This window comes from Aedes albopictus, chromosome 1, assembly GCF_035046485.1.
Source record: "Aedes albopictus strain Foshan chromosome 1, AalbF5, whole genome shotgun sequence".
In the NCBI taxonomy this organism is placed as follows: Eukaryota; Metazoa; Arthropoda; class Insecta; order Diptera; family Culicidae; genus Aedes; species Aedes albopictus.
In genome coordinates this window covers 216,494,828-216,508,509 of record NC_085136.1, presented here as the reverse complement: position 1 = coordinate 216,508,509, position 13,682 = coordinate 216,494,828, and the positions used below count along the sequence as shown (strand labels likewise).

Here is a 13,682-nt window from a genome sequence, read left to right as displayed (position 1 = left end):
AGTTTCTCTCGAGTTCGTTAGAATATCTGGAGCTCAGAAGCAACTTTCAAACATTGTTTAGAATCATTTATGAATTGTTCTAAAAACGTTTCAGAAATGGCCAGAAAAATATTTAAAAAATCTTCCAGAAGTCATCTAGTTAATTTCGCTAGAAATACTAACATCGAATACGCCACGAGTTCCAACTGATCAATAATATTCTGCGGGAGTTTCAGGAACTACGCTCAAAATGCATGTTGAAGTTCCTTTAGGTATTTTCCAGGTATTTTCTACAGGCCATTGCAAATTTGTTAGGCAAACTTCAATAAATTCTCCAATTTAAGTCACTAAGCCGATATTTAACGCTGCAATAGATTGAAAGATTTGGGAATTCAAAATCCTAACAATGAAAGCATGTCGACTCAGTTTTCCGAAATAGGTAAAACATAAAATAGGAGATTGCTGTGGAAAAAGTACAAATTAGTTTAAACGTCAAGGGTAATGAATATCTGATGAAAAATATTTAACGGGCGGGTAGGTAGTAGCGGCGCAGCCGAAATTTTTATTCGCTTTGAGTCATTTCTAACTGAAATTTTTTTATTAAAATGATAAACACAGAAATTCCCTGATTGTCACCGGAATTCCCTGAGAATTCCAGGATATTTCCAGGTCGAGTAAAATTCCCTGACAATTCCAGGTTTTCCAGGTTTTTCCAGGTAGTAGACACCCTGATTCACCGTGTGCCTTCGAATATTTTTTCATTATTTCCATATTATGATTGAATGATATGACAATTTCCCTTCAATTTCACCAATACAACATTGTATTGGTGAAATTGAAGGGAAATTGTCATATCATTCAATCATAATATGGAAATAATGAAAAAATATTCGAAGGCACACGGTGAATGGAGCCCCCACGGTGAATGGCGCCTTGACGGCACATGAAATTTGACTGCTGAGACTGAATGAATCCATTGTTAATGTTATATTACTGTGGCCGAATTCCAATGTAAACTTTATTCGATTTTTTTATATTGTCCATCAGCAAGAAAATTTCCTTTTCTTCGAAGAAATTATGCGCAGAAATTCGCCCACTCATGTTTTTCAATGGTCCTAAAGGTCACAATACTGATAGATTCCCGAGATAAACAACTGACACAACTCATGCAGAAATATTCTGGAAAATCAATGCAACACGGAATCAATTAATGTTTAAACTTTTATGGCATTTTTTGAGAAATTTCGTGCCTCAGAAGAATTATTCTTGTTTTCCCTAATCCCTAAATATGGATGCGGGCAGCAATCAATTCTTTCTATTCAATAACCTTCAATTGGCTGTTGAGATAATTCTATATTCTGGATCTGCATGCCAAACTGAGCAGAAATCCAAATTTTCATGAATTTTGGTGCCTGGGAATCTATTTTAAAATCAGTTAGAAGTTTGTATGGAAGCGATTTGTCGAATCATCCCTCGTCGCATGTTGTACTGGGCGGAGCTGTCAAACAGATGCAAAGCTGTCAGTAGGTGATTTCAAAAATCTCTTTGAAATTGTTTTTAGGTATCAAACTAATGTTTTAAAAATCTGAAATAATCATAGTGCTCTTGCATATAAAATCTAAAAATAATTTAAAACCCCAATTGGAAAGCTGTTGTTTTTTTCCATAACAGTTGTTGTAACAGTTGTTGCAATTGGAATAGTAGTTCAAAAGTTTATTATGATAGTTTTCAGTTGCAATCTTACAATTACTCCTTTACTATGCAATAAATTCGACTGGTGGTTTTAATCGATTAAAAATGCTGAATTTCTAGAAGAGATTTTAAAACGATTTTAGATAAAAGCTCTGGCATACGCCACAACAAGAAATGCCTCGAAAAACTTCTCGCTGCAATATTGAAGATTTCATACTGCACTCCTAAAAAAATGTAGCCTAAAATATGTTGGGGGAACTTCTGGAATTGGATGAATCATTAAAGTTCTGATGAAACTTATGGATTCTTGGCAAAAATAGTTTGATCGATGAACTCAGAGATGAACAAAAGATTCTTAAATAAATGTTTTGAACAAACTTCTGGATTCATTTCAAATACATAATACTCTTGAAATAACTCCACCAAATTTTTAATCACTATCACGTGCATGGAGATTTTCATAAGAAACTCTAAAATGAACTTCACCATAAACTCTTTCGGATTTCAGCGAAAAGCTGCTAAACAAATGACGTCACAACTACCTCCAGTAATTTCATCAGAAATTTATCTCGCATTTGTAACAGAAATTGTTCTGCAAACTCTAAAATTTATTGAAAACTTCCGATAAACCAAAACTCGAGATAAACCAAACCAGGGGAATGCAATGCACTGTGTGTTATTGTATTTCGATCCGATAAACTTATTTCACACATTTAATCATAACCAGTTTTTGAATACGTGAATATAGGGTGATATAAACTGAAATTTTAAATACAGGAATATTGCAGTGTTAAATATTATTAAAAAGTATAGTAATTCAGAAGTTCATCTATAATCTTAGCTGCAAATCCATCTTCACTTCTTCCAATTAGGGTAATTTTCCAATTGTTGAACGGTTAGTACTGACTAGAAATCCTCTACATAGAGATAAGCGGAAGTTACATATGTCGATTCGGCAACGCTGTTCATTTTGTTTACATCAGCTGCCAACACTTGCTGCAAAGCTAGATGTTCAAACTTTGTGCGTGACTTCGTAGTGGTTCAAGTTATTTTGTTTACATTTTCTAATTATGGTAGATTTTTTTTTTCAAAATTTTGAAAAAAAAAATAGCGGAGCAATCGATGAAATCTGAAATTTATTGCAAAGTGTTAAGCTAAACATATCGGCAGAAATGAAGCAAGAAGCAGCAATGAAAGTTTTTTCGAGAAGTGCAGCAACAAAAGTTTCGTCATAAGCTTGAGCTTTTGAAAGCAGAATTAATTAAATTCTATCTTTTTACTAAACTTACATATACCGTCAATTTCTCGATATTAAAAATAAATAATTTTAATTTATTTAGTTCGGATTGCAATACCGTTCAATCGACGCCTTCTTACGAACGATCAGCCTGTTCATTTGGCTCACACTTTGACAGTTCTTTCTGCACGATTGGCTTACAATGGCCGCCTCCGCAGATCTCTATAATGTAGGATTACTAGTACTGACATTTTGGTTTTCGTTTGTTTTTCCGTGCATAATTTCAGTTTAGTTGAAAAATATCCAAAAATTGTAGCTAAAGGTCGACTTAAAAATTATGTAATAAGCGGCGCAGCCGAAATTTTTTAAACACAATGTTTTAAGGGAAAATTTGTGCAGCAGTTTTGGCATTGTTGTTTTACCAAAATTCTTATATGATCTTCTAAATATTGTCATATTTACGAAAATAGTGACTTTAGTGACCATTTTACTGAAAAAAGTGACTTTAGTGACTTTTTCATGCAAATAGTGACTTTTTAGTGACTGACTCGAAAATAGTGACCAAATCACTAAAAAGTGACTCACTACCAGGCCTGTAGACCGATCGACTTTTCCAGTGATGTAGTTTACATGTTTGTCGAACTTCAACTTCTTGTCGAACAGCACTCCAAGATATTTAACTTAATCGTCCCATGTAATATTTTTATACGCTTTTTCAAAATATTTTGCCTTTTGAATTTTAAAATTTTTGAATTTCATTTTTCATTTTGCAGCATTTGGTGGGGCAATAAGAGCGCAAGTCAGCCTAAAGTCGATGATAAGGAGGGATAATGTCTGAATAGTCTTTGCTGACCACACAAACGCCATGGGATTGTTGATTTGATGTTGCATGAAGAAGAAGAAAAGCGATGATGTTTTGAAAAATCCCTATCCCTATAACACAGGGAAAGATTTTAAAATGCCTCTATAAAATCTTAAACCAAATCTAATTAAAAACGGTTTGATGTACGGTGTAAGACTTTGGATGGACTACAAATTAAGTACCTTATCAAAAAAAAATGTTAAATTTAAATGTATACGTTCAATATGTAGGGTAGCGAACCACTTGGGCAGCGGCCGGTATTTTGGGCACTCTTCGCTTTAACTCAGTCAATTTCAAGCCAATTGACTTGAAATTTTGTACACGGCTAGATTCTATACGTATCTCATCGCGTTCCAAAAATTGGTCAGAATTGGCTGAGTTATAGCAGAAAAGTGCCCAAAATAGGACCCCTGCCGAGATGGTTCCACTTCCCTAGTCCGTCCAAAGTCTAACACCGTACATCAAACCGTTATTAATTAGATTTGGTTTTAGATTTTATAGAGGCATTTTAAAATTTTCCCCTGTGTTATAGGGATAGGGTTTTTCAAAACATCATCGCTTTTCTTCTTCTTCATGCAACATCAAATCACCAATAGGGAAAGCACAGACAAACATACGTAACACTCTGATGATTCCCATCGTACATCAATTTAACGGTCTATTTAAAAATTTGATAGCTGGCCAACTGGCCATCCGTGGCGCTCGCATCGTTTTTGCTCGAATTTGACGTTTGCCCACTACCGCCATCTAGTTGATGGTCGGCCAAGCTCAGTCCTTTTAGCATTGAAATCGAAAAATGTTCGAAGTGTTATGTCTGTTTGTCTGTGGGAAAAGGGTATTTTGGTGTGGGATTAGGGTGTTGGTACAGATTTGACAATATCAATGCTATTCAGATGCAAAATATTTTAGGCTTAATAGTGAATCGCATACCTTCCAAAACCAAGCAATAATAATCCACAAAATGCCAAGCAAGTCATAGAAAGAAAAAGCGCATGATTGTTTATTTTGTCAATTCATTTAGTTCATTCATTTACTTCCCCTGGCCTATTGGCGATTAAAAGTAGAGTTTATGTCATGAAAATTAGGAAGTTTGAAAGGGAAATACCAGTTCCCTATCAGTTTGATCATCAATTTTTTGGTAAATTTTACGATAAAATGAATTTTTCTACCCCGATCCCACATTAAATTTTATTTGGAACGACTCAATCACTAAAATACGAAATGAGATTTCATAAAACTTAACCCCCTTTTAGGAGGCCAATTTGTTAAACTCAAACGTTTATTGGTTAACAAGATAAAAGGAAAAAAATGCTACCGTAAAATGGGGTGTTAAGGGAAGGAAAAAATTTTCGTCCCCATTAATTTATGGGTTCTCCTTCTTGAAACTTTCAGGAAAAGCAGTCCGATCATTGTCTTGCTGTCTGCTACGCATATAGATCAAAAAATTTGACGATTTTTTGGAGAAATTGAAGATATTTAAGAAAATGTGCGATTTTTTGGAAAATTTGAAAATGGGGTGTTAAGGAATTTAAGGTAATGAATGTAAAAGTTCTTATATTTCAAGGAAAGGTAAAAATTGATTAATTGTAAACTGTGACTGTATTATTTCTTGAACACCACCGAAAAAGATTACCATAGTTCTGAAGGTGCAGGGACAGTTTCATTGTCATCTACTTGTGTATATATTTGTTTAAGTAAAGCCTCGAAATTTGAAAAAAAAAATAGGTACCATCAATTGGCTTCTTTAGCGGTGTTGAGATAATCCCATATTCGGAATCTGCATGCCAAACTGAGCCGAAATCCAAATTTTCATGAATTTTGGTGCCCGGGAACCTATTTAAAAATCAATTTGAAGTTTGTATAGGAGCGATTTGTCGGATCACCCCTCGTCGCATTTTGTACTGGGCGGAGCTGTCAAGCAGTTGCTCAGCTGTCAAAAGATGATTTCAAAAAATCTCTTTGAAATTAATTTTAGGCACCAAAATAAAGTTCTAAAAATTTAAAAAAAAATCATAGTGGCTCAGAAAAAGATGGTCTTTCGTATGAAATGGAGAAAACAATACATTTTTCTAAATTTAAAAACCCAATTGTACCTGAGTGGCTTCAATTTTGAACAAACACATTATTCACAGTTACTATTTAGAGTAACAAACTATTCAGTCTGACCAACAGGTTGTTAACTAAGGATGTGTATTTATAGTTTTTCGTTCACTTAAAAACTCATCTATATTGAAATGTTTTATATGCAAGCATCATTAGATGGCCCAGGGTGTAAAATGTTTATTCAATGCTGATATTCCTACTCTGGAGCACCGCTGATAGGTCGTATTTTAAATTCTGAGATATTCTAGTAGCCATGAGTCATCTTCATAAATACTTTCGTTTGCAAGAGTTAGTGGCAGTCTGGTTTACATAATATATGGAACAAGTGAGCATATTCCACATTTTCAAAAAGCTGTCACGTTTTAGCACCAATCATTAATAATATTTAAATAAGAAAACAGAAGGAAAACCTGTTTTGAAAAATACGCCTTCGTTAAAAATAACAAAACACCTAAAGAATACAAACTTCTGTAAAGAGGGGACTACTGCGGCATTAAGTTTAAGCTTTTGGCCAATTTTCTAATTATATGTATCAATCTAACACTTGTTTTTTTTTTAATCCATATTGTATTAGTTGAATTTATCATCCATAGCAACTGTTGGGATGTCTATGACCCAAAATGAAATCCGCAATACGCCATTCAGAATAGTAACTGCTATACAATGAATCAATCGTCTGAAAACTTCATGATACAAATAAAATAGTTATATGAGAAATTTCATCCCTTAACACCCCACCAGTTTAGGAAACTAGACTTTTTTCACAAAAAATGTCGGTGTTCGAAAACCACCGTAGTTAGATCAAATGTTTTACCTTAGTTTCGTTTGAAATGAGTTGTAGAACACCTTACGAGTAGAGTGCCTTTAACTTAGAGTGGCGTCAATGTCAAAATTGGAACAAAGATCATGTGTCAAATTGCTGTCAAATCCATACAAACGCGCGTTCCAAACGAGCAGGAGACCTGTCAAAATCGAAACAAGACGCCACTCTCCCTTCCAGTCACTCTACTTACGAGTACTCACATATTTTCCTAATAATATTTCTGACCTCACAAATGAATGTTTCTATGGCAGCGAAATTGAGAAAAAGCAATGCCGTTCTATTTTTGATGTCTAGTGTCCAGTTAAAAGCGTATTTTCATGAGTTTTAATCCTTATAGTATGCCTTTATTTCCAACACACATTTGAAGCGAATTTGGTTTAAGTAAATCAATTTGCAAACGGTTTGGCGATTTTTCAAAGTAGTGTCTGAAGATGAATCCCTTAACACCCCATGAGTTCTTAGCACCCCATTTTACGGTATCGATTCATTTTTATCAGGGAAATATTGAGGTGGGTCGTTTTACCCCAGTGACACGTATTAAACCGATTCCCTCTTCCGTTTTCTACGTGTAGTTGCTTCGTTTCTTTGAACGGAGCAAGTTTTGTAACTAATAAACTGCTAATTACACCCTGTTACACCACTTATCGTGTAGCACAATAATCAATTATTGATTGAACTAATTTTAGATACCGTAAAACGGGGTAACTTTGATTTTCAGCAAACATCTTTATTATTTTCCATGTACATAACTACTTTTATATTTTTAAACAAGTACTGGGGTATCAGTTATCATTTGCAATTCGCGATTACGAAGGTTGATGAGCCGGGAAACACTCTTTCTTCCTACGGGGTTTCTTATGGGAGTACATATGAATGAAAAAAAGCTAAAAATCTTCCCTCCTTCACTTTCTCACAGAAAACCGCAAACAAAATCATCACCTTCGTAGTCCCCAATGGATCACTAAAATAACTAAAACAGCCGCTATGAACTAAACAAGCCGCTGTGTTACTGTCCATATACGGTGGCGCTTTTGTTTTGATGCGGTGAGTAGCGGAAAAGTCGGCGTCAATGATCCATTGCAAGATCCAATGATTTTAAATGTTTTGGGTGACTTAAAATGTTTCATATGAGCGAGAATCACATTTTCATTTTGGGGTAACTTTGATAATGCCCTGAAAAACACATTAAATCTTAAAATACAGTTTCTTACCGATTTTGGCAACACCCGTTTTTGGCAACAATTTCTTACCGATTTTGGCAACAATTTCTTACCGATTTTGGCAACACCCGATTTCGGCAACAAAAAATTTTGACCAAAAATTTTTACCGAAAAATCGTTTGTGTTTGTATACCGCATTAAGTTCACTACTGGACTGCGAACTGCGACATTATAAGTGCGAAAACGTAAATAAAAGTGCGCGATTGCATCAAATCAGGTTGATGTCTTCGGCGCACTATTTCTTCAATCTATGGAGAATAAGTGCTCCGAAGACACCGAGTTGATTTGATGCAATCGCGCACTTTTATTAGCGTTTTCGCACTCGTGAAAACTAGTGCGATAGTCCAGTGGTGAACTAAATGCGCTATAAATATATTTATATTTTAGCCTTACTCATCTTCCAAAAATCAAAATTCATTGAATTTTCCAAAATCAACAATTTTACAAATTATGACGTAATTTATGAACGTCACCTACAGGGATCGTTTTATAACTTGTGAATAGTCCATATTTAACATTTTGGCTGGGGACTTGGTCTTGGCTAGAAACGTGAAACGTCAAAAAACGCAGTAGGCAAGACAAAGTTTGCCGGGTACAGCTAGCTTAAAATATAAGCCAAATTGACGTACATATAAAAGTTGAATATAATCCACAAAAAAAAATACCGATTTTGGCAACACCCCAATTTGGCAACATAAAATTCACCTTGTGTTGCCAAAATCGGTAAGAAACTGTATGGGTTCATTCAAATATTACGTAACGCTAAATTTGGCCATTTTAAACCCCCTCCCTCCCCCACGTAACAACTTTTGTATGGGAAATTTTGAAATTTTGTATGAAGCGTAACACGGCGCTAGACCCCCTCCCTCCCCCTTTAGCGTTACGTAATATTTGAACGAACCCTATACATAATCACAGTTTGAAATTTTAGAAGTATAACCTTCATCATGGAAGTCGTGTGAAATATAACAGATAGAATTGATAAGGCATTTTATGAGACGTTTCAAATCAGCTGTTTTTTTTAATGTTTACCAGTTTTGAAGTCCAACCGGTGGGCCCATTTATTTACATTTTGCTAGCATAACATTAGTAATCCTACATTATAGAGATCTGCGGAGGCGGCCATTGTAAGCCAATCGTGCAGAAAGAACTGTCAAAGTGTGAGCCAAATGAACAGGCTGATCGTTCGTAAGAAGGCGTCGATTGAACGGTATTGCAATCCGAACTAAATAAATTAAAATTATTTATTTTTAATATCGAGAAATTGACGGTATATGTAAGTTTAGTAAAAAGATAGAATTTAATTAATTCTGCTTTCAAAAGCTCAAGCTTATGACGAAACTTTTGTTGCTGCACTTCTCGAAAAAACTTTCATTGCTGCTTCTTGCTTCATTTCTGCCGATATGTTTAGCTTAACACTTTGCAATAAATTTCAGATTTCATCGATTGCTCCGCTATTTTTTTTTTCAAAATTTTGAAAAAAAAAATCTACCATAATTAGAAAATGTAAACAAAATAACTTGAACCACTACGAAGTCACGCACAAAGTTTGAACATCTAGCTTTGCAGCAAGTGTTGGCAGCTGATGTAAACAAAATGAACAGCGTTGCCGAATCGACATATGTAACTTCCGCTTATCTCTATGTAGAGGATTTCTACATAACATGTGATACAGGCCCATCCAATAAACGGGGTTCATTTATCTGCAAAAATGCGTCAATTCGTCCACTATAATTAATATCCGTAGACCGCAGGAATGTTTTCTTCATCTGTTAGTGACATCATGCAGCTCGGGGGATTGATACATGCCACATTAGAAAACGAAACATCTCTGCCAGCAAAAATCTGATTGGCGTTCACCACATGTTATGCTTAATTTCGCGAAAACAAAAACATCAAATGTAAACAACAACAATGAGCGGCCCACCGGTAGAACGTCTCGTAAAATAGCTTGTTGATTGATTTGTCTTTATTTAAGAGACTTTCAGCCCTCGGCTGGTTCGTCTCTCGATAACAGATAGAATTTTTATATGGATTTTTTTTTTACAAAATTCTATATTTATTTAAAAGTAAGTTATAGCGCATTTAGTTCACCACTGGACTATCGCACTAGTTTTCACGAGTGCGAAAACGTTAATAAAAGTGCGCGATTGCATCAAATCAACTCGGTGCCTTCAGAGCACTTGTTCACCATAGATTGAAGAATTAGTGCGCCGAAGACATCAACTTGATTGGATGCAATCGCGCACTTTTATTTACGTTTTCGCACTAAAGAAGTCGCAGTTCGCAGTCCAGTGGTGAACTAAATGCGGTATATGTGGAGTACTTAAAACACAGTGAGGCTATCAAAAATTATCTTTGTGAAAATATATTGTGTAACGGTACATCAACACATGATTACGTGCTATGCATGGTGATTTCTCCTTATTTGGATTGTTTTTGAATGTTTAATGAAGAAATTTTTGAGACAACAGATTAACTACATGAAGTTACAAGGGCATTGCATACTTATAGGCGTTTATCGATGTATGGAGATTTATGTTCCAATTTACAAAATTGATTCGAGTTTGCATAAACACACTTTGCTAAGAGATTCAAGATTAGAAATGGAATCTACTAGGGAATCGCGCCACTTGGGCGGTGGCTTCTATATTCGTCTGTTTTTCACTAAAACTCAGTCAAATTTGAACCAATTGACACAATTTTTGGAATGTGGTGGGATTGGTATAGTATCTACCCGTGTACAACATTTCAAGTCAATTGGTTCAAAATTTACTGAGTTATAGTGGAAAACAGACGAATATAGAAGCCACCGCCCAAGTGGCGCGATACCCTATAATAGATCTACCGAGTACAGCAGGCCATTTATTGAATTGTTGTAAAGCAGATTGTTTGAAGGGGTTGACAAATGACAAAAATATCACTATTTTAAAATGTTTGTCCAACAAGTTTAATATAAACTTGGTTTTTATGAAAATCCTTCTAAGATGGACTTTCATATGTATAGTTTTTATCTACGTTTGACTTTTCTTAACTCATTCAAGGAATCATAGTTATAAGATAAACTATACAACGCCTGTCGCACTATCAAAGTTACCCGCATCATCAAAGATACCCGTTTTACGGTACCACAGAAAATTTTAAATTGGGTTTTTAAATTAAGAAAAATGTATCGATTTTTTAATTTTATACGAAAGAGCACCTTTTTCTGAGCCACTATGATTTTTTGCAGATTTTTAGAACTTTATTTTGGTACCTAAAATCAATTTCAAATAGATTTTTCAAAATCGCCTTTTGACAGCTGGGTAACTGTTTGACAGCTCCACCCAGTACAAAATGCGACGAGGGGTGATTCGACAAATCGCTCCCATACAAACTTCAAACTGATTTTTAAATAGGTTCCCGGGCACCAAAATTTATGAAAATTTGGATTTCGGCTCAGTTTGGCATGCAGATTCATAATATGGAATTATCGCAACAACGCTAAAGAAGCCAATTGAATACTTCGCTTGTTAGGCCTTTCTACACTGAACACGAGAACTATGAAATGATGAAAAAAAATAAAAATAACTGATTCATAAGATGTAAACTATGAAAAACATACGAACAGTATCCTCAGTGTAAGCATAGGTAATTTATTTCTGACGATTTTTGTTCGACATCGGAAAGGTGTCATTATGTTACTATGCACGTGTGCATCATTCAAATTTAGGAACTCCGGCCCAACTGGTTACTTAGCACTCCAACTTCCACTTTTTGAACAAAAGCACAATTTTTGCTAAACTTTTTAAATTTTTGAAATAACCTTCGCTATGTGTCGGAACAAAGAACACCGAACCCTAAGCGTGTGAACTGCGAATTTCCACATTCAAGCTTTGCATCCGTGTCGTCGTGCATCCGACCAACAAGAGTTCAAAAATCTAATCATTCTACACACACAATAAAGTTGCGGAAGAGCAAGCAGACGAGACGAGACACTCACATCCCCATCGCAACGGGAGATTTTGGATAGTGTGAGTGCGAGTGCCGGCAGCAGCAAAATTGTTTATCAGTGTTGCCAATCGAACTATACGCTTTGAGGCTTCCAATATAAGCATCTATTTGATGGTTAAAGCCAGGTATACAGTTAGTTAATTACAATGATAATTATTAATGTAACGTTTTAAACATACCATTCTTCCACCTGTGGAAACTCAACATTATACGCCCACTACGCGGAAGAAACTGCGCCACGATATACATCTAGCAACGTACTAGCAACACGTCCATCGTCGACGCAACGCAGGTGTTCGTTCGCGGACACTGCAAAAATGCTTTCCGGCCGGAGCTTTTTGGAAAGCTTCCAAAAAGCCGGTAAACGCAAACCTAGGGCGATTAGCATATCGTTTCAAATTTTCTCTTGAATCTTCATGTTTGTTCTAGATTGAAATTGCGAACCAGTTTGCATATAATACTGTCAATTAGCTGGAAGAAGAGCGGTATGCACGAAGAGTGGGCGCCAGTGTTGGGGTTCTTATTGTTTGAGCTGTTTGGATGAGAGCAAAAAATAAAAGAACCGTTTGCCAATGTGAGTGCGAGAACTCAGCGAAAAGCGGCGTAGCCGGAGCCCCAAGCCGATCGATGATACGACGGCCCCAACAGCAGCGACGAGAGAAATTTGCTGCAGGCTGCAGCTAACGAAAAATCGACGTGTTCCACCATTTTCCTGCAACATGTACACGACCCTGCACATGGCTGGAGCCGGGAGATTTCTTTTCCCTTCTGTGGGAACGCAAATCCGGCTTGAAATTTTCATTACTTTTAGCACATTTCCCGGAAGCCGGGAAGTGTAAATTGCATCTCAGACCGAGCTTTTTCACAATCCGGCTTAGAAAAAGGGGCACTTACACTAAATACCCCAACTTCAGATAACGGTAAATGAAAAGAGCACCGGACCCAAAACTAACCTACAACTTACCTTTACGAAACTGATGGAAGAGGTGGTACCCTCAATGTCGCAAATGATTTTCTTTGCGGCAAGGACTTTCTCGTCGAAACTAACGGCTGCCATCTTTTTTTCTTGCTTGCTTGGCTGCTAACGCACTCACGGGGAAAAATCCGTTCAACACTATCACACACTCGAGAAACCGGACACAAAAATCGATACCGAAGTCGCAGATTTTCGCTGGAACTTCAGACCCAATTTCCTATCTTTTCGAGAGGCAAGAAAAGCGGATTTACTTCCGAATTTCGATTTGGCAGTACGCGACACAAAGCAGAAGCTTCCAACAAATTTCACTCACACCACGGAGCTGTTTTACAAGAGAAATTCTGAGCGGAACGAGACTTGCGGGGACTAGACGCTTGACCGGTCGATGGCTTTCTACAGACTGAACGCGGCGCAAGCGGTTGACGAAGCAGCAGAGCAAGCCACCGTGGGGTTACCAGCGCGGCGCGAGAGAACCGAACCGGTTGGAGAGAGGGAGCGTAAATTTTGCGGTTTGAAAGCGGTTTCGGTTTTCGGCGGGAGAAACAGGCGGCATATCTTTTATGCCTGGTTTAGACAGTGCAAGTGACTTGATTCATGTCAATGGAAAATGCCCAATTGAATGCGAATTGAACGTGTAAACACCACCATTCATCTCACATGAGCAACTCACTTGACTTGAACGAAAGTTGAACATGTTGAACTTTTTCATTCAAGTCAAACGAAATCGTCTCACTTGCCCCGTCTAAACCCGCGATTCATGTGAGCTGAATTCAAGTCATCCGTCAGTGAGATGAATT

The 13,682-nt window shown here is 36.6% G+C and overlaps 1 protein-coding gene across 1 annotated transcript in view; it reads right to left on the bottom strand.

The window, feature by feature from the left end:
- The window catches only part of LOC109400059 (enolase-phosphatase E1), a 41,607-nt gene extending 28,302 nt beyond the window's left edge, over positions 1 to 13,305 (bottom strand). Inside the window, exon 1 of the mRNA XM_062846229.1 lies at positions 12,874 to 13,305. Within this exon, the coding sequence (XP_062702213.1) occupies positions 12,874 to 12,966 (93 nt within the window). The 5' untranslated portion in view covers positions 12,967 to 13,305. The remainder of the gene's footprint in view (positions 1 to 12,873) is intronic.
- Positions 13,306 to 13,682: the final 377 nt, after the last annotated feature.